The sequence below is a fragment of the Anopheles funestus genome, chromosome 3RL, assembly GCF_943734845.2.
Source record: "Anopheles funestus chromosome 3RL, idAnoFuneDA-416_04, whole genome shotgun sequence".
Lineage (NCBI taxonomy): Eukaryota > Metazoa > Arthropoda > Insecta > Diptera > Culicidae > Anopheles > Anopheles funestus.
The window spans coordinates 47,973,983-48,001,194 of NC_064599.1; the positions used below are offsets into that span (position 1 = coordinate 47,973,983).

Consider the following 27,212-nt stretch of genomic DNA (forward strand, 5'->3'; position numbering starts at 1 on the left):
AATAGACTGTGCCACTTGACGGACGCTTCACTGCATTTATTTCTGTTCATGCTTACAAAATGTAAACCTTAACATCTCCAAAAGCTTTATCTAACAATTTGTACAGTAACGTGGTTTGTCACGCAATTGGATCCAATTCGAACTACGATTTTGTTTATTCTTTTCTCCCCCATACCCGTTTCACTACCAGTGGATACAGCCCTGATCGGTACGATCCATTCCTGTCTGCTAGACGGCAGCTTGAGGAGTTATTTTCTCCTACCACGTCCCTGATTCATGCCAACTCCCCAGGCAGTACTACCAGTACATCACGGCTCAATCAGATGAGCACTACCGGTGGTACTGCTTCCGACAAAACAACCAATGTTGGTAATACAACGAAAAATGCGCACCACAATTCGAACTTCCGACGAGCGTACTCGTTGCGAATGCCACGTAAGGTTTCTCGCCCGATGTACGTGGAAAAGGCTAAATCGAATATACAGAAGGGTATCACCGACGATGGTCCGGTGTCACCCAATTTTCTCAAATCGTCGGAGTATGATGAATTGCCGATCAAATCGACATTTAATGCTCTGCAGATGGCGGAAGCGAAACCGAAACTGCGTGACTCGAGCACGGTTCGAAAGAATCTCAAATTGGATATCAAGGATCCAAACAATCCGGCCGGTGGTGACATACCGCTGTCCAAAACGGATTCGTTGGCCGTATTTCTTAAGTACGAAAACGAGCTGGCATTCAGCGAGAAGGATATGAAAGACAAAAGTAACAGTCTCAGCAAACGAACGTCATCGTTAAGTGCAGAAGCGAATCAACAGAAAAAACAAGACTTGCTAAACATTGATGAAGAACAACAAAAGACTACCAAGCGAAGCGTTCCAACACCTGAGGATGAATCAGTTAAAAAACAATCGCAAAAGCTGATTCCAATTAAGCTAGAGCCTATTAACATAACTTATAACAGTAATAATTCAAGTGAATCTACTAATATTAAACCGCTGGTTATATCGCTGGACGCAATAATTGGAAAGCCTAGTATTACGAAACAGAAAGAACCCCCAGCGGACAATGATAATCGTGCTGATACCAGCTATATCGATCCAAAGCTTATAAACAAATGTGATAACTTACCGATAAATCTGGTCAAATCCTCAACCAAGGATGTTGATGGTAGTTGCAGCAGCAGAAGCAGCAGCATCATCGGCAATATGTCCGCAGAAGGAAAGCAGCTTACAGTCAAAACTGTTGAGACGAAACTGGAACGATCCGTTGCACCTCCACCGCCTCCTCGAGCTTCTATAAATGTGGCACCAAAACCACCAGAACGTACACGTAAAGAAACTAGTTTTGATTATAGCAAAACTAACGATGGGCCAACCAGCAGCGCTGAAAGTAGCACCAGCAACAACAGTAGTCATTCCTCCAGCCCAGTCGATCATAGAGTTAGCCAAAATAGTACAAACCGTGACAAACGACCACAGCTTACTCGACAAGATCGGGAAGATTCGGGATACCGCACTGGACAGGAGTCTGGACAGTCGGATGCACAGGAACAGCAGAAAAAACCTTCCATATCATCGTCAACATCAAAGAAAGATGATCAAATACCCAAGAGCCCTGGATTGCAAACAACCTTCAATCTGAACAGGCTGATAGCGCCAACGTCACCCTTGAGCAATTTTATCAATACACGATCACCTTCAAGCACTACCACACCGTCCAGTTCTGCTAGCCGTGATCGATCAGCCATATCCTCTGCGCTAGAGCAGTTTGACGTTGACGAATTTATGCAATCTCTGGAGGATTTACATCGACGATCGCCAGTCAGTGCAAAGGATTATAAACATTCGTTGTTTGCCCGTACAAATAGCTCCATCAGCAGTCGTCGTACAACGCCCACCCACCATGATCAAACCAATGGCAAACGAAGCAACAGCCTCGACAGTGGTCACAGCAATGCCGTTGTTAACGCAATCCACTACGCACACAATAATGAAAGTAGTGGCGTGCCACGAGTGGATGTGTGTGTGCGGAATGGTAGCGGCACAGCCAGTAATAATAACAGTAGTAATAGTAGTAGTAGCTTTAGTAGTCCTAGCCATTATAGTAACAGCATCAACAGTAACTCGTACTATAACAGCAATTCGATTAATAACAAAACTCCACATAATCACAGCACTACTGCTGGCAATGGCCACGAAAATTCAAAGGGTACCGAAGTGGTTCATCCGCTGGGACAGCAATTGAACAACATGCGAAACTCTTCAGCTATTGTCCATCGAAGAATGAGTGAAGACACAACAGCAATTTCTCTTCCTGCTGTACCACCGCCTTCTAGTAATGGCACTACTGGTGGTGGTACGTCCTTATCGACTATGCAGAATTTACCCAGCATTCATAAACCAACAACGGCCGACAGTGCGTTAAACGGAAATGGCAAGAATGTGCAACAACCTGCACATCCGTACTACTCATCACCGAGTCCAGTAAACGGTAGGAAGACTAGCTACAGTAACAAGTCATATCACACTAACCATACCACCGGTACATCATCTTCAACACCAACTTCGTCCCATGTAACCGGGTTCATGTACGAAACACGGTACCCATCGGATTCGTTCGATCATCTCGAGCGTGATCTGCTAAAAAGCGTACAGGAACTAAACCGTATGTGTGGTTCCTCGTCCTCAGTATGCTCGATCGATTCCGAGGAATTGTTCAGCGTAGAGGATTATCCGCTGAATAAGCGATCATCTGAACGATCACAGGCTAGTGCTGATTCAGCGTATCGCAGGTAGGTATCGTAAATTTATACGAACTTTAAACCATTCCCGAGCGAATTTAACAAACCTAGGCTTGAAACAACCTTAATTGCATCATCAGTACTCCTTTGAATACAAACCAAAGCATAAAAGTAACAATAATTAAGAAATAATCTTGAAACAAATTAATAGCACGTTAAACATTATTCAACCATTGAAAACTGTTACATAATTTCTATTCGACTTCTGTCAATAGCACTGTGTCGATGACCAGAGGATAAATTTTTAAATATTCAGAAATAACAAAATTTCTGTAATTGAAAATTTTAAAGAATTTCCTTCCAAAATTGCGATGCAGTGATGTAGTATAGTGTATATGCGCATGCTTACAATAAATGCTTAACGATGGTTGCCTCACTAACAGCTTTTAATTCTGTCCCCTATTTCTTCCGATTTTCCCATCACCTTCTTGATGGTACGTAGCAGTCTATCCACGCAGTCACCACCAGATTATGCACCCCCTGTACCTATACGTCAGGTACGACCGAATTCGCGCAGCTCTACCACCAGTCAGAACCAACCTGTGCAGCCAACGAACACACTAGACAGCTCGTTCAATAGCCTTCCGCTTCACACATCTCTTCCACCGATAACCAGTGCTTCGATCAAGGGGCACAAGCTGGAAGCCCAACCTTACAAAGACAGCCCAGACGGGATTCCAAATCTGATCATGAATCCTATGTCCAAATTTTGCCATGAATGTGGTGCACGCTTCATGATCAGCAGTGCTAAGTTTTGCATGTCATGTGGCGTGCGGCGAATTACGTTGGAATAATTTGAATTTGAATGGAACAAACGTTAGTTTAGTAAAGTATACAGTTAAATTTAAATGCTTCTACAATTCTCACTAACAGAAAAACAAGTTATACTAAAATGGATTGTTTATGTTACCACAGCAAAAACATTGGATTGTCTAGTGGAAGTCACTGATGCTGTTAAAAAATCGTATATAAATATTGTAACAAAACTTTATAATGCACCGCATATTAACAAAGACTGAGAACTGTTTTGCCCGTAATTGGATGAATCCCGGTGAGAACTCTAAGTTGATAAAATTCACTTCCGCATTTACTACCAAACTCTCACATTTGCTAGTGTTAATAAGTTGAGACTAGCAATAAAACAAACAGACCCACTAATTAATTTATGTTTCTGCCAGAACGTAAGGATCGAATTCTAAAAAAACATGCAGAACAAAACAAGTTAATTATTACTTTTTTCAGTTTAGAATTACTGGATGAGAAAAACAGATGAATGTAATATGCCGAATAAGCGCATAAATACTACAATCTATAATGGATTTTAACAAATTTGACACACAACAAAAATCGTGTTAATAATGTAAACCAAATTGTCGTAGCAGTACGCGTAATCTTTTATGAAGAGTTTAACCATTGCGAAATTTTGGATAAAATGCTATGAGCTACGACTTTTTTTTATTTGTTTGCTTTATTTTGTTTAGTATTATGTTACAAATCAACTAAAAGTGTTTCATTTTTTCTGTCTCCATTAGTTTTGCTTCTTAAACTTATTTCAATAATGAAGAAGAATGATTTATAAATACTTGCATATTCCAAATTTATATTGAACCGTTGTCTGATCCTTGCAATGTCATATCTTGTTTTGTTTTCTTTCGTTTGCTCAACAAACCTATATATTCTGCTATTTAAGCAATGTTGGCTGAAAAATGTATGAAAACCATATTACCCTGCACGAAATTGTGTTGAGCTTTTTGAGCATCAAAGTGAAGCCCTGCTTCAAATGTAATTAATCACGATTTGCACGGAATTGTTAGTCTGAATATAAACCATGTAAGTGTTTACCTAGCCTGGTACGTTATGAAAATGAATTAAGTGAAATCAAAAACAAATTATATGAACAAGAGCTTTGTCGAACATGACAATTCAGAGTGAAATTTCAAAAGCAAATATTGCCTTGAAAATAAAATAGCATTCAATAGCATCCATAACTAACGGAGTGATTCATTTGCTAGATAATTAAAGTGTTAATATTTTAAAACATTCAATAAAACCAATAACATGTACTTACTGCAGTGTTAAATAACTCTTAATTCATCCGAAATTACAGACGTTTTGAGGGAACACGGGGAAGCTCTTTGTCCGAGTTAGCTATTCCGCGAATAATTGTTTGATGTTCTAATGTGCGTTTTTTTATGTAGATGACATCAAGTGAAAAGTATAACCTGATAATAAGTACAGGTAGCCCACGAGATACACTATTAAAACGGATTGTACAAATCGAGTAAAATCCGCGTATCTCCGATTTCCGTGTATGTCGGATCCCTATGTAATTTCAATTCATTTCCTCTTTGCTGCTAATGTATCCCGCGTTTTGGATGATTGTTTAACGGAAAACATTAACAAACATTAATTTAAAAAATTTTAAGATATAATTAGAAGGCCTTTGAACCAAATTTTAAAACTTATTAGTTTTGTGCTACTGAGCTGTCAAATTTTAAAATCTAAATCGATTTAAAATTTATATCGACTACTGTTTATTTTACACTTGTATATACTCATGAAGATATTTACGAGCCAGTTCATAATTGCCACTATGTTTGTAGATGAAACTCAAATTAAAAGCAGCCTCAGCTTTCAAATCCAGATACTGCGGATATTCTCTAACGATCGGACTGTCGAAGCTCAATACCCGCTTGTAGTAATCGACTGCCAGATGAAGCAGCCCCAATTGATGATACATTCGGCCCAAGTTATAGTAGGCTTCGTGGCGCAATTCTTCCGGTCGTCCAGCGAGATACTTTTCCATGAACACGTTCGCTTGTGCGATTAGCGGTTGTTTGTTTCTAGTGAACTTTTGGCAGGCGATCTGTGTTAACGTGACGGCGATCATCATCGCTTGCATCGGATCATTCGTGGCGAGATATATTTTATTGTATTCGTTCAGGGCGTACTTATAGGTGGAACAGTTAAGATGGTAATTGGCAATCAGTGCCTTTGGGTACATTCCAATTCTCGGCGAACGGAAGAAAATTCGCGACAGATAGCGCTGGTATCGCACGTCACCACTAATGAACACAATTAAATTAAACAAATTCCAAAGCTGCGGATGATTGATCTTCGCTTCAAATGCATCGCCTTTCAAGTTGAACAAGGGTCGGATTTGATCTCGCATAATGTTCAATCCAAAGGTTGGATCCCGGTTGTAAATGCACGCTGTTAAAGCAAGCTGCTGCAGTTCCGGCCGAAAGCAGTGAAACCGTTTAGAAGTCTGCAACGTAAACACTAGCTTCATGTAGTAGGTATAATCGCGTTGCTCATCGGCCACGGTCAATAAGCGGAGTGCGAGATCCCATTCAGTTTCAAGCGCTAAATCGTTCCCGGTTACGAAATCCGGTATACCTTCACCAAGAATCCGACTTTTGTTTTCGTGATATTTCACGTGTGATAAAATCGCTATATCCTGGCGCCTTTTAATCTGGTAACAATGCCTCGCGAGCAACATGAAACCTGCCGCAAGAAATTCTTGGTAGCGACCAACTTCATGTAACAGCAGGCAACGCTCATGGAGCACCTCCGGATCAAGGTATTCATTTTCAGAATCTTGTTCTAATGCCTGCAATGCTTCATCGTATTGGCCCTTTTTCTTCAGCAGTGCTGCAAGTGCCAACCTTGCGTCGAGGTAATGTGCCAGTGAAACAACCTACAAGTAGAACGAATTGACAAAGTAGCGAACGGACCCAAACAAGTATCAACAGTGCTAACATCTTTACCTTTCTGTATCCTTCAATAGCCTCATCATAGCTTTCAATCCATCGGGAACAATCAGCGTAGCGCAACCAAACCGCCGCTAGGGAAAACTTTTTACTTTTAATCAACGGTACTAGCAGTCGCAACGCATGACGATAGTATTCTTCCTTCATGAGCGCTTCAGCAACATCTAGATAACAATCTCCATCGTTTTCTGGGTCGATGTGAGCGAGAATATCATCGATGACTTTATCGAAACATTGTTCACACTTTAAGTGCACCAGAACTACGGCTAGTTTCGTACGAAGATCCAGAACTATGTCGTCCGGAATTATGATTGAGAAATTTGAGCTCATCTGAGATTTCTCTCTAACCCCGAGTTCGTAGTTGTTCAGCTCCACGTTTGCATGCATTGCAAGAACGTCCAGAGCCTGGCGATAGTGGCCGTTGACTATTAGCAATTCAATCAGCAGATTAATGTCTTCCATGCTAAATTTCTCCGGTACCGTACTGTATGCTCGCTGCATTGCATCAAGTGCAGCACCGACGTTGGATTCTTTGTGAAATTTTTCGGCCACTCGTTTAGCAGTACTGATGAGAAAATCGGCTTGCTCTTTAGGGATGAACGGGAGCATATTATAGTAATATTTTAATGCCTGCTTTTCGTCCCTAGTTTCCATCAGCTGGGCACGTTTTAGGCGCATGTCTATGTGTTTTGGATTTGCTCTGATGCCTCGGGTGTAACATTTAAGCGCTTGCTCCACGTTACCGCGTTCGATAAATATTTCAGCTACATGTAACCATTGCTCCGAATCGGAAGGATTCAAATGTGCAGCAATTTGCGAGTATTGAAGATACTTTTCCGGATCATTCATCTCGCTTATCTGGGCCAGCGTTATGAACGGTTCGTGAGCCAAAGGGACCTGCCGGATGATTTCCAAACACAGATCTTCTGCCGTTTTTGTGTCACCCCTAGCATAGCACAAGTTCGCTTGTCCCATTAAACCTTGGAGTGCCGTAGGCAGGCTACGTTTTTGACGTCGCATAGCCGATTTACCTTCTGATTTGGTGGAACCTTGGAAGTTGCCTTTAAGAATATCTCGGCGCGAGTTGTTAAGATCTTGGAAAAAGGAAGATTTTTTCTTCATACTCTGATCGACATCTGCATCTTCGTCGTCCAAATCATCATCTTGCTGCATCCGTGCCTGGTACTCGGAGAAACTGATTTCCCGAGCTACAAGCTTTTTGATTAAAACTTCCCGCTGGTGTACATTTTCGTCGTCCGTTTCCGATTCCGATTGGGCGGAAGAATTCCAACCGGCAGATGAAGTTGAACGAGCGGTATGCCCAGCCGGATGCACCATTACGTGCTGCTGTTGCAGTTCTACGAACTCGGCGAGTGCCGACTCATCGACCTCATCTACTTCCAGTTCCTCAATTTCCACGTTGGATGTATCGAACTCGACATCACTATCCGACATTGTGATATCCGTTTTATATCCGCTATCACTCGTTTTTCGCGCGATTCAGGTATCGATTATTTATTGCGGCACTGCGGCACTACTGATATTCTGATGGTAAACAAACGAGCGTAGCAGGACTGCTGTCAAATGTACATTATGAATGTGAAACAGGGACAAACAGAGTTTTAATATCATCCATCTCTGTCGTATGTGCGCTGACAAGGTTCATAGATATTTTACACACCCAATTAGCAAATTTAACAGCCATGCTGTGAGTTAATTTTGCGACTGCGACATATAGGACTGTGCGCATTATCTAATTTAGGCTGGTGGCAGTGCTCAGTCGTATACGACTTTTTTCAAAATTTTGTATGGGATTTGATAGATAAAGTCGGAAGCCCTAATCAAAAATGTTTGATTCCCTCGGATGGTCATGTACGATTTCTTCAGTCAAGTTGAAACGCGAAATTGGTGTTATTTTCTCGATGTTCATGTAAACACATTATTTCATTTTTTTTTAATTTCCAAATAAAAAAAGCCATACAACCAAATAAAATGAGCAATGACACCCCTTCGGTTTGGTCGTACGATCAAAATATTTGTACGACTGAGCACTGCCACTAGCCTTATCCGCAAGGGCTGATTTTGGATAATCGAGGTTCCACTGTGTAATTGAAAGGGAATATTTAAACAACACTATTATTGTTCATTTATCTGTATCGTATTCAACCAATAGCGGTATCCATAATATCTTTTTAAATAAAAATGAAAGAAAATTGATCGCATCGATTAACTTTTGTTACACCGATTTCAACTTGTACCTTTCCGGAGCACATACGCATACACTTGAAAAATTAGTTAAAACAAGTCCTGAGATGCGATCGACTGTGCTTGTGTAAATACACTGCAAGTATTCGGTTAGATTTAACAAACAAACAAAGTACTAAAATCGATTGACAGCGCATACACTCGTCTAATAATCGCTTCAAAACAGCATCTTCGACAGCGTGCTGTCTAATGTCAGATGTCAAAATTTTTGCTTGTTGGGTAGCCTGAGCTGAACTTCGCTGATGTGACACCGCTTTGCAATTTCTTCGGGCGCGGAGCCGTGGTAGGAAAAGTTGTGAACATTTTCTACGAATGGTAGCGTAAAATAGCTGCTGTGGCGGAAATCGTGCAAAGAATCGTGTACCCTTGGTGGTTGCCAGTTATCAGCATTACTGTGTGCCAGGCCAGCGGATAATTGGCAGAACACGTCGGATACACAAGTGCTCGGTTCTTTTTTCGGCCAAGTGTGGATAATACACTGCAGTAGTTTATTGTGGTGGTGCGGTGCGTGAGCACAGCCAAGGTTCTCGAGGTGTGTACCGGGGTGCGATATTTAGAATACCATTTTATTCATTAGTCGGTGATGTATTCCTGAACGTGGGTAAAAGCTACACGCAACGATTGGCATGCTGGTCAGATATCCGCACTATTGGGCAGTGAAATCAGGGTAACCGGTAAACGTGCGAGTGAAACAGAGCGAGTCCGTACGTGTGCGGCGCGTGGTGGTAATGTGATGTGTGTTATCAGTATATTCGGATGACTTTTCGGTGAATCATTCCGTGGATCGGATGATCGAAGTGACGTGCATAAAGCCGATAAAGTGCCGTTGAGATAAACCGAAAACGACTTCCAAAAACCTTGAAACCTCGAACGGGCGAAACAACGCTGCACATTGCAAAAGGATGTTCAAAGCAGTTTTTTGTACTGTAAATTAAGAAGACATTATCCAGCATGTGGTTAATGTGGCGCGCCTGAAAAACGCCTAACCGAAAGAAGCCGTACACATGTTCAGGTGTGGAGTGCGCACGGGCGTATGGGTGCTTCACGTGCTTATCTGCATGAGTCGTGATTGGTGGAAATGAGTCACATTTGCACGAGTGTGTATGGGGATATTTTATGAATACACCTGTTTCCGCTTTCAGCCGGTGCCTACTACGATTGTTACAACACTCCGTCTAGAAAGCTCTATGGGCATGGCTTTCGGAACAAACTGACCCCAACGATAAACGAAGGGTAGATATTAAGCGTTTGGGACTTTGTGAGAGGATTTCTAAAAATGTAAAACATCACAAAATCGTACATTTCCAACATTGTGAAATAGCAGCATGAGAAGATTTATGATTAAAAAAAAAACATGCAAAACGAAGTACATTCCAAACATTATGCCAGGGGTAGTAGCATTTCGGGTTTGAATTCGTTCTTATTTTGGATAATTAAATGATTTAATTAAAGCTTTATTATCACTGTAGTCTGCTGTTAATGTGAAAAAAGTCCCTTTAATTGCCAGTTAAAAGCTTTCACCTTTCTCTCAATTTAAAACTACCGTTACCTTTAATATACAGTTCGCTACATAATTATACGATCATGAAATGTGATAAGATGTGTATTTTGTTTTGTGATATTTTTTCAATCACAAGATTACTTTTTTATGAACATGTTGAAAAAATACCTTTCGAAAGTATATCATGAGATGAATATATCATCGATACATCACAACATGTTTAGAACTATGTGGTGTATACGTTTATGCGTGAATTTTATTTACCCATGGTTTGCGCGCCGCCCATGTCGGCCTTTCTTGGAAGTGCTAGGGAAGCTCGTAACTGCCTACGATTTACTAACAAATCATGTTTAATATTCGTTCACAGCTCTCGGGTCAGTTTATACTCGCATATACAACTATTACTTCATCCTTGAAAATACATACCAAATAATGAATAATTGAAAATGCATACAATAATTTATTACAAGCAGTGAGTTATTCAGAATTGTAAAGATTGCGGCAAGTACTACATCGGCAATGAAGCAAAGTTTTACTTAAGTTCATATCGTGCTTTGCTGTGGCAGGCACATTTTGTAATATGGACAAAAATTTGCAAATATTGTAGAAAGATGTTTATTTGTATTCTTTACTAACTTTGTACAATATTGTGTTTTTTTTTCTTATTTCTTCAACTTGCTCTTTCATTCTTCAAAAAAAAAAAAATACAAATGATCGTATAGTTACGCTACGGACTGTTGGACAGTCGATTTGATGATGATCGTGCAACGAATACCAAACAACCAAAAGCGGGACACTTTAAGCCGCTTTACGACACTTTAAGTCGTAGGGTTATGATTTTTATGCTGTCAATAGCTTTCACTTTAAGACGTATTTGCGTATTTCAATGCAGTGTTTATACATAAAGCAATTGATTTAGTCAAGCATATAGCTCTTGAAATAAGTTAATCATATACATTGCTTGCATTCCCTTCCTTAAACCTTCCTTAATTACAACAATTTAAATCGAGCTTATTAAATGAAGCTGGTCGTGTCTTCAAATTGATCTTAACTGTGATTCAACACTTTATTCCAATTTGCATAGCATCCAATTGAAAAAGATCTATATCTTAACGCATAACTTAATGCAGCAACGAGAACATATCTTTAATGCAACTCAAATCTCTTCTTCATCATGGAATTTTTTAGCCCTAAAAGATTTACAGTAAATGTTATGGAATAATTTATTCGCACTGGCATTTTAGGCATGTAAAAGTTGTCCCCACAGTGCCACAGTGGGTTGATGCTGGAAATAATTGATGGACTTGATGTGCTTGACAATGACACAGATAAAGTCTACGGAAGATAGTACTACGAATTATTCATCGGGAATCGATGTGTAAGTGGCGCGCTTTCTGGATAGGGTACGCGGTAATCTGGTGTTGTAAATGTTTTATGACCTCCAATTACCACGTCACTCTCAACATTCTGTTACAGTTTGAACGTTTTCCAATGACATGGATTTTGTTGAGGTTGTAACCATTTAACACTATGTGAAGGTGTTGTATAGGGGTATGAAAGAAGATACACATATCCTCCAACCCTGAACATGCTGGTGGCGACCATTTTTATGGTGAACCTAGTACGAATAGTAAGGTAGTCGTCTATATAGTTATCGATTGCTAAAAGGTGTATCGCCTTACATAAAATCAACGAAACAAACACAGCCGAACCAACAGTTGTTGCATTTGGAAATTGATGCGCATTATTCAACGGTGCCAAACGTACCGAATTTTAAACGTTCCTTCAATGCAAACTAGCAAACGAACTCGAAACGGTTTAATGTCATGCGTTCGTGATATTCGCTGACCTGACTTCCCGTCATTGCATATGTTCCACGATACACATGTTTCTAATGACACTGAGGTCGTCTATCGATGACATCAAAATCACGCGATGTAACATGCCAGCAAAGAAGAACATTACATGTGTTAAACTAACATGCTTATTCTACTGTCTAGATGTTACATTAGATAATACTTTGCATTTTTCAGGCTTAAACTGACACGTTTTTCATTTTCCACGTTCCAGTTTAGCTCACATTTACTAAAGAGGCAAAAGAGTTTTGAAGCTATAAATATTGATACATATATATTGTCTTGATAAGGTATCATAATTTCTTATCCGGGGCCGATAAGTCAAACCGTCTTGTATGTGTTACTTCATGATTCAGATTAGGGAAGTTGTTGCATATTGTACCAGAAGGGCGATATAGGGGGGATCTTTGTAGTGCATTCGTATATTACGTCATATGAAATAAACCCCCGAATGACGCCGGCAGCAGTGTGTTTTACATGTAATCGAAATTTATCAACCAAATGCGAGTTCATATCTCTTCTCCCTTTCGCAATGAAACTCATTGATCGTTGCTTACCGGTGACTGTTTAAGAGTACCTTGAAGGTCCCCCAAGATCGTCCCTACGTTACAAGCACACATTGCATAAAGCACATTTACGTTCACTATGCGGTAGCGCCTACTAATGGATGCTAATTGACATGGCCAGTTGTTGATCTCGAAGGCTCTTGAGAATCTTTTTTCATAATAACTGCTGCAATAATAATCCACACATGCAGGAAACTAGTGACAGAAAATTTCTAATGCACTTCATTTATTTTTTCTTACCATTTCAGACGCTAGCCAAATAAAAGATTTGCACAAAACAAAAACTGTGCGGTACAGTTGAAAAGTTAACTATTGAAGGCCTAGTTAACGAGAGGGGTCTCACAATCAATCACGGGTCAGCATATTCGAACGTTAGTATCACGCACAAAATGGTCAACACGCCGTACATAATCAATGAAATTTATGACATTCTTCAGAAGGTAATAACGCTTCATTAAATCTACCGAACCCCCCCCCCCCCCCCCTGTAACTGTTTGTGTAACGTGTTCATTTTTTTAAATTTTCGATTCCAGTCCTCTCCGTTCGAATTGACATTGGAAGCGTTGTTGGCATTGGGTGTGATATGGATAGTGTTCTACAAACGTACGACGAAGAAGTTACCAACGTCCGACGAAGACATTCTTGCACGATGGACACCGGAACCGCTTGTGGCCGAAGTGCCACAGGATCATCCAGCACTGAAAACGAAAGTCGTCAACGGACCAGTCGGTAAAATGGTGAACGTAAATGGCAAGGAATGCATCAACATGGCTACACACAATTATCTCGGCCTAGCGGAGGACGAAGACATTAAGCAGGCAGCGATAAAGAGTTTGCGAAAGTACGGCGTTGGTTCATGTGGCCCACGTGGTTTCTACGGTACGGTGGACGTGCATCTGGAATTGGAAGAACGGCTGGCGAAATTTATGCAGGCAGAGGAAGCTGTAGTTTATTCGTATGCGTTTTCTACGATAGCCAGCGCCATTCCGGCCTATTCCAAGCGGGGAGATTTGATCTTTGTGTAACTATCTACCTGTTTCTTTGCATTTGGCTAAGGAAAAAAAACAACAAACAAACACCATGTTTTGTTATTCTTACGTATTTGTTTGCAGCGATGAGTGTGTGAATTTCGCCATTCAAAAGGGACTGGACGCTTCGCGAAGTAAGATTTTCTACTTTAAGCACAACGACATGGACGATTTGGAGCAATTGCTGCAGAAGCAACAGTCCGAAGATAGGCGCAATCCGGCAAAGGCTAAAAAGACGCGCCGCTTTCTGGTAGCCGAAGCAATCTACATGAATACGGGTGAAGTTTGTCCGCTGGCCCGGCTGGTGGAACTGCGGGCCCGTTACAAGCTACGCTTTTTCTTGGACGAAAGCATATCTTTCGGTGTGCTGGGTGCATGCGGACGTGGGCTGATAGAGCATTGCAATGTGGATGTAAGTTGGACAACCTGTGCCGAATAATGTGTTTAATGTGGGAAATATTCTCCTTATTAATGTAGTGTCGTTTTTCGATTATAGAAAACGGAGGTTGATCTGGTATCGGCCGGGCTTGAATGGTCTGCCGCCACGATCGGTGGTTTTTGCGCCGGTTCATCATTCATCGTCGAACATCAACGGCTTTCGGGTTTGGGATATTGTTTTTCAGCCTCGCTACCACCCTTGCTCGCACAGGCAGCCATCAGTGCGCTGGATCGGTTTGAAAGCAACCCACGAATATTCGCTGAACTCCGAGAACGCTGTCGAACGGTTTCAGAGTAAGTGTTAGCAAATACAAAAAGACCATCGCTGTAGCTGTTTTTTTGTTATATTATCTGCTAATTCTATTTTGCACAGAAAACTTCCTCAACTGAAGCACTTCCAATCGAGAGGTGATCCTTTGTCGCCCGTGAAGCATTTATATCTGAAGCATGAGCATGAATGTTGGGCACATGAAAAAATGCTTCTGGACGAGATTTCTACTGAGGTATATAAACATCGCCAATAATTCTTTTCGTAACATACATACTATTAACTTATCCTAACATACTGTTTTCCAGTGCATAGACAATGGATTGGCTGTTGTTGCGGCCGAATATCTGGAAAACATGGAGAAGCATTGCCCGAGGCCTAGCATTCGATTAACGGTAAATCGTTTGCTAACAGATAAGGAAATAGACGATGCTTTCCGAATCTTGGAGCATGTTTCGGAGAAAGTTCTGGCCAGTGCGGGTTAAGATAAGCTTTGTAAGATACTCCCACAGGATCATGCTATCGGTGACTTAAGCACATACATACACCAAGACACACATACACACAGAAACACACATATGCTATTTATCTACTCAAGCGCCCGGATCAATATCACTGTTTGAGGGCAAGGAAACCATCGAACGGATTCCAATCAACTCTTATTATAAACGGTACCGCGTACGCAGATAGAGCAGATCGGCACGTTTCGAGTCGTTTAGTAGCTTCTGCTCAGACACCTCCTAAAAACACAAAGTAACTTGTTTGGTGCATGATATAGGGTTTTAAAATTCCTACTTATTCCATGCTATAAGGAAATATACACACATGTTTCACTAAACGAACGCATACTTTAATTAGTAACTGGCACAACCAACACTACCAACTAGGAAATAGAAATCGCCACTGCTGTATGGAACAAATCGTGTGAGTGTGTGTGTGCTCCGCATGGTTTAAGCATAGTATCGTATGGTTTAAGTCTGTACATTAGTCATATTACGTTCCATACACTATTTCCGATAGTAAACGGAAAAGGTTGATCCTTTAGTTAAACTTTGTTTTTGTATAAACATTCTCACGAACAAATGCACTTTTTTACTATAACAACGTGGTATGTATAATTGTTTTGCTTTTCGATACTGTTATTTTTTTCAACCATTACTATCATTGGCCAGCATTTCTTAGATAAGAGCTTATTGTTGATGGGCGTAGAAGGCTTGCAATTGGATGTAACTAATTACGTTTATAAACCGACGCGTTTGTATGTAAATGTACAAAAACAGATTAAAAACACAGCACCAGTATCTTTGATAGCGTGTAGATTTGGTTTAGGTTTGTAAGAGATTGCGTGTTCGTATCGTGTTAAGGTGAACTAGAATAAGGTGGACGAGCGACGGGACTATTACACCCCGGAAACATTAGAACAAGATCGCTGGAAAGGAACGGAGCAAGTATTAGTAAACGAACCGTACCGGAAAAGTACATCTAAACTGTGGTGCATTACAGAGACGACACATTCAGAGTCAAAATGCAACCGTGTGCAACCGAAACAGATGAGCCTGTTCCGGTACGGTCAAATGCTAGGGCCTTAAGCTTCAGAAGCAAAATGCTTGAAGTTATGTAATAACGAAATTCGTGTGGCGAGATATGGGCTATTTATGAGTCATTTTTTGTATCATTATTTTTTGTTATGTCCCAACTCTTAGCAAACAATAATTGTCCTATCTTCTTCTGTATGCAATGCAACAATGATTCACAATTTCTATTTTATACTGCCGCGTTTGGTGAGAAACTGATTGGCTGTGTGCCGTTTTGAAGGTGGGCAGGTATATGACTTTTTCGCGTTTGGCCAACCACAGATGATCAATAGCGGAGCAAAATAAAATACGCTTTACGAATGAAACATACTTAAGAGTGCTTTAAACAGATAAGCTTTTACGGATGATAAACTCTGTTATGAGATTTTTCGTAGATACCGGAATAAACGCGGGAAATTTGAAACACCACCACTGTGTTCTGATGTGCTTGTATGAGCAGCAAACTTATTGCGGAATGAATGAAAGAGCGAAACATTGTGCCAAATTTGCTTGTTCAGTTTATTGATCTTCTCTGTTTCTATTTCTACACTACTTATATACCACTATATCATTGTAACGATTGCCATATTTCTAGTATGAAAACATAACTAACCACACTAACCACCGGCCGGGGCAATGGGTAGGTAACGTGTGATGCGTGTCCCAATAGTAACAATTCTGATAATTTCACGCACACACACAAATACGCGATGCACAATTTACTGTGGCGCAAGGATGCAAGCGGTTCTGCAGGGCAGATATAGCTGCATGTAATTCTGACGGCCAGCCCAACCCTCCGGGAATGTATGGTGCTCGATGCTCTTATCGATACGATTGAAACCCCCAAATTCAGCATCATCCGAGCTTAGCACGATGCGATACTTACCAGCCAACTCCACACCGATGCGATAGTCGGTGAAGCTTTTGGTGCTGTGAAAGTTAAACAAAAACAGCAGATTGTTGCGCTCGAATGCGATTACCTTATCATCCTCGTGCTTCCAGCTTACATACGCTGGTAGGCAATCGAGCCAGTGATACTTTTCCTCCGCATGGTGCATCGCACGATCGAACTCGTTCAGGAAGCGATATTTTAATATCTGATCATCGACCAAATGCCACTGTCGGCGTGCATAGTGATACGATTCGTTGTTACCAATGCGGGGAAAATCTAACCACTCCGGATGCCCGAATTCGTTGCCCATGAAGTTGAGATAAGCCTCTCCACCGAGCCCGTGTGTGATCAGGCGGATCATCTTGTGCAGCGCAAGGCCACGGTCAATGATAAGGCTGGAATCGGACAGGGTAGACATGTGCGTGTACATCTCCTTGTCCATCAGCCAGAAAGCGATCGTTTTATCACCAACCAGCGCCTGATCGTGCGATTCGGCGTAAGCGACCGTGTTCTCCTTCCAGCGACGATTCGTTAGCGTGTGCACGATGTTGCCAATGTTCCAATCCTCGTCGCTCTTCGTTTTCAACACCTGGATCCACTTGTCCGGGATGGCCATGCCGAGACGATAGTCAAACCCAACACCACCTTCCTGCGTTGGACGACAGAGTGTCGGCATGCCGCTAACATCTTCTGCAATCGTAATTACGTTGGGATCCATTTCGTGCAGGAAATAGTTTGCGATAGCCAGATAGATCAGTGCTTCCGTGTCGACATTCAGCCCAAAGTACTCGTTATAATCGCCCGAGAAACCTTCTCCAATGCCGCGGGAGTGATACAGCATCGAGGTAACACCGTCGAAGCGATACCCATCGAAGTTGTACTCGTCGCGCCACCAGCGAAGGTTCGATAGCAGGAACCGAAGCACTTCATACCTAAAACGCATCACAAAGGAACATAAATCAATATCGGGGTGGAAGTATTTTTCGGAGTGAAATTAAGTTACTTACTCGGAGTAGTTGAAAAGACGACTGTCCCACAGAGTATGCTCACCGCGAGCCCCATCGTGGAAGTAGCAAGCATTCGTACCATCGAACTGATTCAGTCCATCTTGCGTATTTTTGCTCGCGTGTGAATGTACGACATCGAGCAGCACAAAGATACCATGTTCGTGCGCCTTATCCACCATGTATTTCAATTCCTCCGGCGTCCCGTACCGGCTAGAGGCAGCAAAGAAGCTCGTAATCTGATACCCGAAGCTAGCATAGTACGCGTGCTCCATAATGGCCATCACCTGTATCGTGTTGTAGCCCAGCTTTGCTATGCGCGGAACGATATTGTCGGCAAAGTTGCGATACGTCCCCACGCCATACTCTTCCGTTGCGATACCAACGTGGCACTCGTAAATACGCAGTGCTCGCGGACGGGTAGGTTTCCGGTGCCGAAACATGTACTTCTCATGCGCTGGAGGATGCCACACGCGTTGCTGAAAATTTACTCCCAATTCTTTGGGTGGTGGTACGACATACTTTGCCCATGGTGACAGACGATCGACGAGTGCACCGTCCTGCTTGCGTATGATCACCTTGATCTCTGACAGGTGTTGGATTGCACAGGAACCATCCGGATTCGGAGGAATCTTCAGCTCCCATTTGCCAAAGGGTTGCTTTTCGTACGGCGTCGCTAACCATTGCCAGTTATCTAGTTGAACGAAATGGGAAAGAAATGAATACATTATTAATCGTTTTGGAGTAAAATTCCACACTTCTGTAGTAAAAAGAGGAAATTAGTTATTTTCCCGCAAGTGCGAATGAAGGTCACCCATTGGAAAGCAAACCCCAATCGCAGCGCTGCGCTTTGTTAAGGGACGACAGTCCATAGGGGTTGGAATTCATTGCTGTGTTATTTCATGATTGATAAGAGTTGCGTGTAATAATAATTATTTAATGTTTAGATTATTTAATAGGGCTCCACTTCTCTTGTGACAAACGAAAGGATTTCGCTTAATCTGCGACAATATGGAGCATGTTTCACAGATGTTATAGATTAGAGCAAGCGCTTTAGGAAGGACATACTATACAATATTATCAGCTTAGCAATGACCAGGCAGAGGTCATTAGTAGTAGCGGTTTTTGTAAGGAACTGGCGGTTACATAGGTAGGGAAGGTTTTATTTTACTCACTGAAATCGCCCGTTAGGAATACTTCCTTGGCACCGGGAGCCCATTCTCGTGCGACAACACTATTGTCCTGGGCAATATGCAACCCGTAGTATTTGTATCCTTGAGTGAATTCATTCAATCCACCCTCCAGTTCGTTCAATCGTTTGAGCCATCCTCGGAATTCGGTGTTTCTAGATAAAACCGATAGCAAAGTATGAGCAAAATATCAATTATTGATTAATAGAAAAACATTTAAGTCGGTTTGTGAAACTTTCGTCACAGTCACATCGACACCTTTCGAATTCCTTCCTTTCCGTAGCGCATCCGGCGCGTACCAAACTAATAATCTTTCTCACCAGCTGATAGCCGATGACCGTCGGTTGAACTTGTTCGAATCATGTTGTTCTTATCGTTAGAAATGCACGCATGCTAAGATCAAACCCCGCATAGACGATTGCACGTCGTACGCGGCTCATCTAAGCGCACTGAACGATAATGACCTTGATGTGACATTCATTAAACACGGTCAGCAAAGGAAGCAAATGGTTGACTTTTCTTAAATGAAACTTATGTATTGCATTGTATAGGCTCCGAGCTTATAGTTTAACAAAGTATAGCTTATAGCATAGCATCAAATTACACGGCTACGTTTCGATTGAGCGATGGCACTACACTTTCCCGAAATCACCGGTGTCGTATTACCGGCACCGGAATGCAGAGTATTGTGGTGAGCGAAAGGATCGAGTAGAAGCTTACCTGCGTCGAATTTCTTGCTCGTGTGATTTAAGGTACGGGTCCAGATCAAACAACTTTTCAAGATTCAGCTGTGGTTCGTTTGCCATTGTGGATGCGTGGATGCTAGTAAAGAAAGTTACACAAAATGCACAAGCGATGAACACCTATCGACGTGATTGTACCCTGATGGTACTTATCAGCGGAGAACTTCGAAGAGAGCGTTTGATGCAGTACCTCCGATCTACTACGCAACGAACAACGAAATGATCGGGACGAGCTTCGGCACTAAGTTCGATAGACACAATCCGATCGGGATTGGAAGAAGAACACCGAGTTGGGCGCCATCCGTGCTAATGTTTTGCTTCTAGCCGCTAGGGTAAATATAGCCCTTAAAATACGTTGAAACAACAATTGCTCGATGCGTTAGACATAGTTCTTCACACAAACGCATTTTGATTTGCTGTTTTGGCTTAATAATGTGCGTCACGAGCAAAAAGGGTGCACGGAAGAAAACATTCGGAAAAAGTAAACAAAACAACAAACTGCTCAAGTGTTTCATCGGCAAAACGCTTCAACGCTTGCTTTGACAGCATGGGAAACGCTTCTAGCCGTCCAATCGTTGTTAGGCCACGATTACACTAGAATTAATTGCAAAATAATACTTTTAGTATTATTTACGAATCGATCAAAAGGTCTTGAGATAAATAATTATGATACGAAGTATTTTTGGAAAGCAATGAAAATTTAATTACGTGTAGAAATTTCCTTTTTAAAATTTCATGTATTTTTTACGCTGTCATTTGAAAGGGCCCGTGTGTCCTACTCTGTGTGACATTATCAACTGTGTTTTCCGATTCTTTTCCTCCCGGTGTCAAAATCGCACACGAAGTTGTGTGTTGGAGTGGGAAGATAAAATTAGCAGTTTTCCTTTCACTGGTAGTGTGAATTTACTTTTCAATCATCTGCGAGTTGGTACGAGATGAGCGGAATGATACGACTTCCAACGGTGCTAGCCAAGAACGCGCTTTCGGCGGTAAGTGTATGTGGATTTGGAAACGGTGTGAAAAGCTTACTATTTACCACGAGTGTCACGAAAAAAGGGGACCGATTTTCACAGCCCGTTCCAGATGAATTTGTAGCGAGCGAGATTACACAACGTTGTGCAAATTCCGCAAGTGGGAATAACGGTTGTTGCCGTACGCGACGGTCGGCTCTTGGCGTTATGTAATAAGTTTAGATAAATAGTTAGCGATCTTTTCAGTGGGCTGAAAAATGTTTCGAATGTAACCTTTGTTAAACGAACGGTTGAATGAATTTTCACAACATCACAATGACCGTCATGGGAGGGCAAAGCCTACTAAAACACTCCAGATCATTCCGTTGGTCTGTTGTTTGTAGGTTATGTGTGTTTATTATCTTCTCTGTGAATGTTCCGATAATCAAGGATTTGGTGTGTTTTTCTCTTCAATATCTTGTTACCGTAGGTTCGAGGCCTGACTGCTGGTACGTCACAACGAAACTTGCATTTCACCGTTGGGCAGAATAATGCCAAATCGAACCCAGATGCCATTTCGCGAGAGTATCCTGTCGTGGATCATACCTACGATGCAGTGGTCGTTGGTGCTGGTGGAGCTGGTCTCCGTGCCGCGTTTGGGCTGGTAGCGGAGGGATTTAAGACTGCCGTTATCACAAAGCTGTTCCCCACGCGTTCCCATACCGTAGCCGCACAGGGTGGCATCAATGCCGCGCTCGGCAACATGGAAGAGGACGACTGGAAGTGGCACATGTACGATACGGTGAAGGGATCGGATTGGTTGGGCGACCAGGATGCCATCCACTATATGACCCGTGAAGCACCAAAGGCAGTCATCGAGCTAGAGAATTATGGAATGCCGTTTTCGCGTACGCCCGACGGCAAGATCTACCAGCGTGCGTTTGGTGGGCAGAGTTTGAAGTACGGCAAAGGAGGACAGGCCCATCGGTGCTGTTGCGTTGCGGATCGTACCGGACACTCGCTGCTCCACACGCTTTACGGTCAGTCGCTGAGCTACGACTGTAACTATTTCATCGAATATTTCGCCATGGATTTGTTGATGCAGAATGGTGAGTGTGTTGGTGTGATTGCGATGAACCTGGAGGATGGTAGCATCCATCGTTTCCGGGCGAAGAACACAGTGCTGGCCACCGGTGGGTACGGACGTGCGTACTTCTCTTGCACCTCGGCACACACCTGTACCGGAGACGGTACGGCAATGGTTGCGCGAGCCGGTTTGCCATCGGAAGATTTGGAATTTGTACAGTTTCACCCGACGGGCATCTATGGTGCCGGTTGTCTGATTACGGAAGGATGCCGCGGTGAGGGTGGTTATCTAATCAACTCACAGGGCGAACGATTCATGGAGCGCTACGCTCCGGTCGCGAAGGACTTGGCATCGCGCGATGTCGTGTCACGTTCGATGACGATTGAAATTCGTGAAGGTCGCGGTTGTGGCCCGGAAAAAGATCACGTTTACCTGCAGCTGCACCATCTGCCCCCGGAGCAGCTGGCTCAGCGACTGCCGGGAATTTCGGAAACAGCAATGATTTTCGCCGGTGTTGATGTAACCCGTGAACCCATTCCCGTGCTGCCGACCGTGCATTATAATATGGGCGGTGTGCCGACGAATTATAAGGGTCAGGTGCTAACCACAGAGAATGGTACGGATCGTGTCGTGCCAGGATTGTACGCTTGTGGCGAATCCGCATGTTCGTCGGTGCATGGTGCTAATCGTCTCGGTGCTAATTCGCTACTGGATCTGGTTGTGTTTGGTCGTGCTTGCGCTAAAACGATTGCTCAGGAAAATCGCCCAGGCGAGAAAGTCCAGGAGCTGAAGCCAAACGCAGGTGAAGCATCGGTGGCCAACTTGGATTGGGTGCGTAACGCGGATGGGCAGCTGCCGACGTCGACACTGCGTTTGAATATGCAGAAGACTATGCAAACGCATGCAGCCGTTTTCCGGGAGGAGAAAACACTGCAGGAAGGTGTACGAAAGATGAGTGACATCTACAAAACCATCAAGGACGTGAAAGTGTCGGACCGTTCGCTTGTGTGGAACTCGGATCTAGTGGAAACGCTGGAGCTGCAAAATTTGCTGCTGAACGCCAACATGACGATTGTGGCTGCCGAAAACCGTAAAGAATCGCGCGGTGCCCATGCTCGTGAAGATTACAAGCAACGTATCGATGAATATGTAAGTAGACTTGATGAAAATGTGCTTTACGTCTCGTTGATTTAGACGCTAGAATGGTGATAATTGCAGTAAGTCGTTTATGGTGCTGAAAGGGCGAAGAGAGTGCGTGAAAAGCTTTTACATTGCGCAACTTGTAAACATGCCCACCAATTTTGGTAAATTGGACAATTTTGTGAATTACTTTCAATGGTGTGCGTAAAACAGTACGTTTTTTTTATATATATATAATTGGTAACAAGCGCAAACGATGTATAATCCAGATTAGTTGATTTCAATCAACATATACGTTAAATCTGCGCACGCGACATTGTGTTTTGGTTAACAACTGGAAACATAAAGTTGTCACGTGTCTGACCGCGCAAATTTTACCACAATTAGGAATTTGTGTGCGTTATCGATTTGTTTGCGTTGCTCACGACTTCTTTTACTTTTCTCTATATTTGTAATAACAGGACTTCAGCAAACCTCTTGAAGGGCAGCAGAAGAAACCAGTTGAAGAACACTGGCGCAAGCACACGTTGACGTGGATCGACCCAGCCACCGGTAACGTCACCATCGATTACCGTCCGGTCATTGACGAAACGCTCAGCGAGGAGTGTGCCACCGTACCGCCAGCAATCCGGTCGTACTAAACAAAATAACAACAACACCCGAACGATGTTTGCTGCCGTGTGATCTATTTTTGGGGGAGAGTAACGCTACTACGACGAGGAAAAGAAAATCGGGCCTACGTCATCCTGTGTCACGCTGTTGCACCTTTTCCTTCTAATTAGTAAGAAGTGTACGAGATGCTTGCAGCTAGCCTTTGGCTATAGAAAGTATTATGTGAGTATCGGTGGCACGTGTGCTTATCGTTATGACCTTGACCTTGACCACCGGGACTGTTACTTCGTTTGTATTTGAACAAAGTTAATGAGGCAGACAATCAGGTTACTGATAACGGTCATAAGGCGCCTTTCGATTGGGATGCTTAATCGCTAGGTGGTGCATCGCTAATCGCGGTTATTTATGATTCTTTCGTCTTTCCTTTCAGTAACAACATACAGCTCAGATCACACCCCATCACTGTTTATTTATTACATCTTGAGTGTCGACATTTTGCGTAAGAATGCATAAACGAAGGAAAAGAAGCAAGTTAATACCTAACGGCAAAATAAATAGAGCACGTGCGAGAGTACGTAACGGTGGAAAGCGAGTGACCAAATGTATATCTAGACATGGTTCCACCTAATGTCGATCCTCGCCCACTGCCTGCAGCGTAATGGTAGATAGTGGATCAATTTCGCACAATCAACCTGCCATTGTTCCTAAAAGTTCTAAAATGTTGCACATACTAGCAAGTAGCAAACCAGTGAGCGATTTGCCAAAAAATATTGCAACCGATGAGCAAAGTTTGACGTAACTGAGCATAAAAAGGGAAATCAACAAGAAAAAAAGAGACGCAGTGTGAAAACTTAACACAATTCGATATATTTATTTAGATTCTTTTCGTTATTGTAGGAAACCAAAAACCAAAAGCAAAAAACCCCGTATCCTTAATTGGTGTACTTCATTAGATTTAGTGAGAATGCAACGAAGCATGGAAAACAAACCTGAAAAAACCCAATGCATTGGAAGTCGAAATTGAACTAAATGGATGATAATAAAACGATTTCTACGCCTTAACGCAATACAACATTCGAATGGACGTGTTCTACTGATGTTCTTACCGGGACACAGTGAAGCAGTAGTTTTTTTTACATGATCGTACTACTACTTGTTCCGCAGACCATTGTAGCCATGAATGATTTTTTTTGTATTATGTTCACAAATTATTCTTCCATTGCCGGAAATAAACGTTTATAGTAGGGTAAATTCATTTCTTATTGAGTGCTAATTAAACAGGAGCAGTAGTAGTTACACGCCAGATATAAAACCAATTCTTCACAAAATAAAAAGTACAATACAACAATAAAAATAATTTGTAATGTTTTATTTTTTAACCATATAATAACATATCTGTATCGATGGAATGAAAATTTGCGTGAATAATAACGGTGTAACATGTCGATGAAAGCTTGTTCAAACTGTAGTACAATCGAAACGTGATGATAAACTCACAAGATGTTTTTCCATGTTGGATTAAAATCTTTGCAATCGGGCGAAAGGAGCTACAAGTTTGATCTGTTGTTCTTTACGTTGTTTTCGTTGGTAATACATTTTTCGCAAGCGAAAAGCCGTGAAAAATAGTACTTCAAATAGTGAGAGAACACTTATACCAAGACACAAACTAAATGCTCCACCAAGGTTCGCTGTATAAGAAAGACAAAATATACTCAAATACAATTTCTGGCGCTAGCGCACTCTTACAGGTACTTACAAAGAAGGGAGATCCACGACACTACAACAATGCGCCGGTTAGCCGCAACGACCTGATTGCTCATGAAGATGTGAAAGATGAACTCAAAATCGGAAAGATTCGTTTCTTTACTGTTCAATTAAAGCAAAAACAATCGAACATGATGTGGTAAGGTCGTTATGCGTGAATGCATTGGATGCTAAACATGATACTTACTAAAATGGATTAATAGAAAAATTGTAAGCCGAAAAGTCGGACACAATCGATGCCGTTTTGTACGTGACGTCACTACAGGAAGGCAAACAGTTGCATTTTAACCGTTTGAACATATCTAGGGAAATATGATCGAGTAAGAATCGTATCCTAAATGGTATTATACAGTACATCGTACGTTTGGGGAAAAAATACTTACAATAGTTTTCCACAAAACACATCGAATCGTAGACGGTACAGTTTCTAACACGCTGCCCTGGTCCCCTGTCCGTGGGTTGGGGCAGATGGAACGGATGACAGCCGCATTTCCGATGCACCTCGTTTCGTAAGCATTGCAGCGTGCATGCCGGTTGACGATAGTTTGCAATCGGCGGATTAAAGTCACTGCCCACAATGCAATCGCGTTGATTTTGGGGCAATGCTAACACTTGCTCCGAACAACGTGAATCCGTCGGTAGAACGTTGACGAATGTTTCCTTGCGCAGTCGTATCAGCGTTAGCGGCGAGGCTTCAACGGCGAAATCATGCGGATGATGTATCATCAGCTTGTTTGACAGTGATATTACATTAGCACCTTGCACTGGAATGATCAATCTGCGATCGTAACCTACCATAAAGCCTTCCGAGTAGAGTGCGCCAGATTTCCCATCCGATGCCTGTGGGTACCCAGTTCCAATGACGCTCAGACCACCATGCATACCGTACGTATTGGCAACGAAAGGTTCCTTGCTTCCCCGCACGTTTGGATGATAGTTGAAAGAGCAACAGGCACCGTAGTGGCTGGTGGAACCGATCCACCCGAGGAAAGCGTGTTTGGCAAAGCAGGGAAACTTTTTACCAGCCCAGTAGCACACCAGTATGAAATCCTCGCATATCATACCCAGCTCATCGATGGCCAGTTCGATGGTGTAGTTATTCAGCTGAAGAACTTGATCGATCATTCTTAAGTCTTGCGACCTTGGGAAGGTCCATTGGTGCTCGGTGAAATAGCCAAGGGATGGTAAAGTTTTAAGCACCGATTCTTTCGTGGCACCCAGAGGCAGTTTGCTAGAGGAAGTAAAGATGAAGTTGATGAGGTTTCCACTAATTCCGCCCATCTCTCCACACCTTTCCCTGTTTTACTTACATCTTTTCAACAAACCGCTCCGCCTTATAGTCTACAACACTCTGTGGATGGCACAGGGTTATACCGGGGAAGGGCACTTGGACGATCTTCATTTCGGATGCAATTGTCATTCGCGTTGGTGAGTCGATAAACTTTTGCCAAAGCAGATAGATCAGCACGGTTCCGAAGGCGAAAAACCCGACTATGATTGCAATCCAAAGCAGCCGCGCGAACCCGCTCGTAACCTGCCGTTGCAGGTAGTACATGCCATGAATTTTAGACATCGAGGCAAAATCGTAAAACGTATCACAAATAGCATGCCAAATGAGTTGCACTGTTCCTAAGGTTCGATCAAATGTGGACTCATTTTGCTGACGGTTTCGGTAGTGTGGTAATTGTGAGACACGAACAGGCCTCGGTTGAAATATTCCCGGCGCTGGTGGATTGCTCACGGGTGCCATGTAACTAC

General features: G+C 42.5%; 6 protein-coding genes across 17 annotated transcripts in view; 3 read left to right on the forward strand and 3 right to left on the reverse strand.

Annotated features, from left to right (window-relative positions):
- LOC125772336 (probable serine/threonine-protein kinase cdc7) overlaps nt 1–4,866 on the forward strand; it is a 30,737-nt gene extending 25,871 nt beyond the window's left edge. For 8 of the 9 annotated variants that reach the window (XM_049443922.1, XM_049443923.1, XM_049443924.1 and 5 more), the window contains 2 exons: nt 191–2,794; nt 3,246–4,866. In XM_049443922.1, the coding sequence (XP_049299879.1) occupies nt 191–2,794; nt 3,246–3,597 (2,956 nt within the window). In that variant the 3' untranslated portion in view covers nt 3,598–4,866. The remainder of the gene's footprint in view (nt 1–190; nt 2,795–3,245) is intronic. The other variant, XM_049443920.1, reaches the window with a different exon arrangement.
- Nucleotides 4,665–8,188, reverse strand: LOC125772345 (general transcription factor 3C polypeptide 3). The gene is made up of 2 exons (XM_049443954.1): nt 6,574–8,188; nt 4,665–6,503 (listed from the first exon to the last, which is right to left on the reverse strand). The coding sequence occupies exons 1-2, from the start codon at nt 8,029–8,031 to the stop codon at nt 5,343–5,345; spliced, it is 2,619 nt and encodes an 872-aa protein (XP_049299911.1). The 5' UTR covers nt 8,032–8,188; the 3' UTR covers nt 4,665–5,342.
- Nucleotides 8,189–9,091: 903 nt separating this feature from the next.
- Nucleotides 9,092–16,501, forward strand: LOC125772362 (serine palmitoyltransferase 1). Of its 3 annotated transcripts, none has more exons than XM_049444008.1 (7): nt 9,092–9,373; nt 13,013–13,204; nt 13,298–13,785; nt 13,877–14,204; nt 14,289–14,524; nt 14,604–14,733; nt 14,807–16,501. In XM_049444008.1, exons 2-7 carry the CDS (start codon nt 13,154–13,156, stop codon nt 14,981–14,983), a joined length of 1,410 nt encoding a protein of 469 aa, XP_049299965.1. In that variant the 5' UTR covers nt 9,092–9,373; nt 13,013–13,153; the 3' UTR covers nt 14,984–16,501. The 3 variants fall into 3 exon arrangements, with proteins under 3 accessions (XP_049299965.1, XP_049299968.1, XP_049299966.1); XM_049444011.1 differs by lacking the exon at nt 9,092–9,373 and adding an exon at nt 9,389–9,508; XM_049444009.1 differs by lacking the exon at nt 9,092–9,373 and adding an exon at nt 9,547–10,074.
- Nucleotides 16,502–16,573: 72 nt separating this feature from the next.
- On the reverse strand, nt 16,574–20,347 carry LOC125772349 (1,4-alpha-glucan-branching enzyme). Its single transcript, XM_049443959.1, has 4 exons — nt 19,879–20,347; nt 19,144–19,313; nt 17,972–18,662; nt 16,574–17,896 (listed from the first exon to the last, which is right to left on the reverse strand). The coding sequence occupies exons 1-4, from the start codon at nt 19,962–19,964 to the stop codon at nt 16,792–16,794; spliced, it is 2,052 nt and encodes a 683-aa protein (XP_049299916.1). The 5' UTR covers nt 19,965–20,347; the 3' UTR covers nt 16,574–16,791.
- Nucleotides 20,348–20,707: 360 nt separating this feature from the next.
- Nucleotides 20,708–24,770, forward strand: LOC125772350 (succinate dehydrogenase [ubiquinone] flavoprotein subunit, mitochondrial). 2 transcript variants are annotated; one of them, XR_007419462.1, is made up of 4 exons: nt 20,708–20,890; nt 21,342–23,087; nt 23,540–23,912; nt 24,121–24,770. XR_007419462.1 is itself a non-coding variant. In XM_049443960.1 (3 exons), exons 1-3 carry the CDS (start codon nt 20,837–20,839, stop codon nt 23,717–23,719), a joined length of 1,980 nt encoding a protein of 659 aa, XP_049299917.1. In that variant the 5' UTR covers nt 20,708–20,836; the 3' UTR covers nt 23,720–24,770. The 2 variants fall into 2 exon arrangements, 1 of the variants encoding a protein (XP_049299917.1); XM_049443960.1 differs by having other exon boundaries at nt 23,540–24,770.
- Nucleotides 24,771–25,136: 366 nt separating this feature from the next.
- On the reverse strand, nt 25,137–26,882 carry LOC125769913 (sodium channel protein Nach-like). Its single transcript, XM_049438965.1, has 4 exons — nt 25,838–26,882; nt 25,642–25,756; nt 25,447–25,556; nt 25,137–25,378 (listed from the first exon to the last, which is right to left on the reverse strand). Exons 1-4 carry the CDS (start codon nt 26,733–26,735, stop codon nt 25,209–25,211), a joined length of 1,293 nt encoding a protein of 430 aa, XP_049294922.1. The 5' UTR covers nt 26,736–26,882; the 3' UTR covers nt 25,137–25,208.
- Between the last annotated feature and the right edge of the window lie 330 nt (nt 26,883–27,212).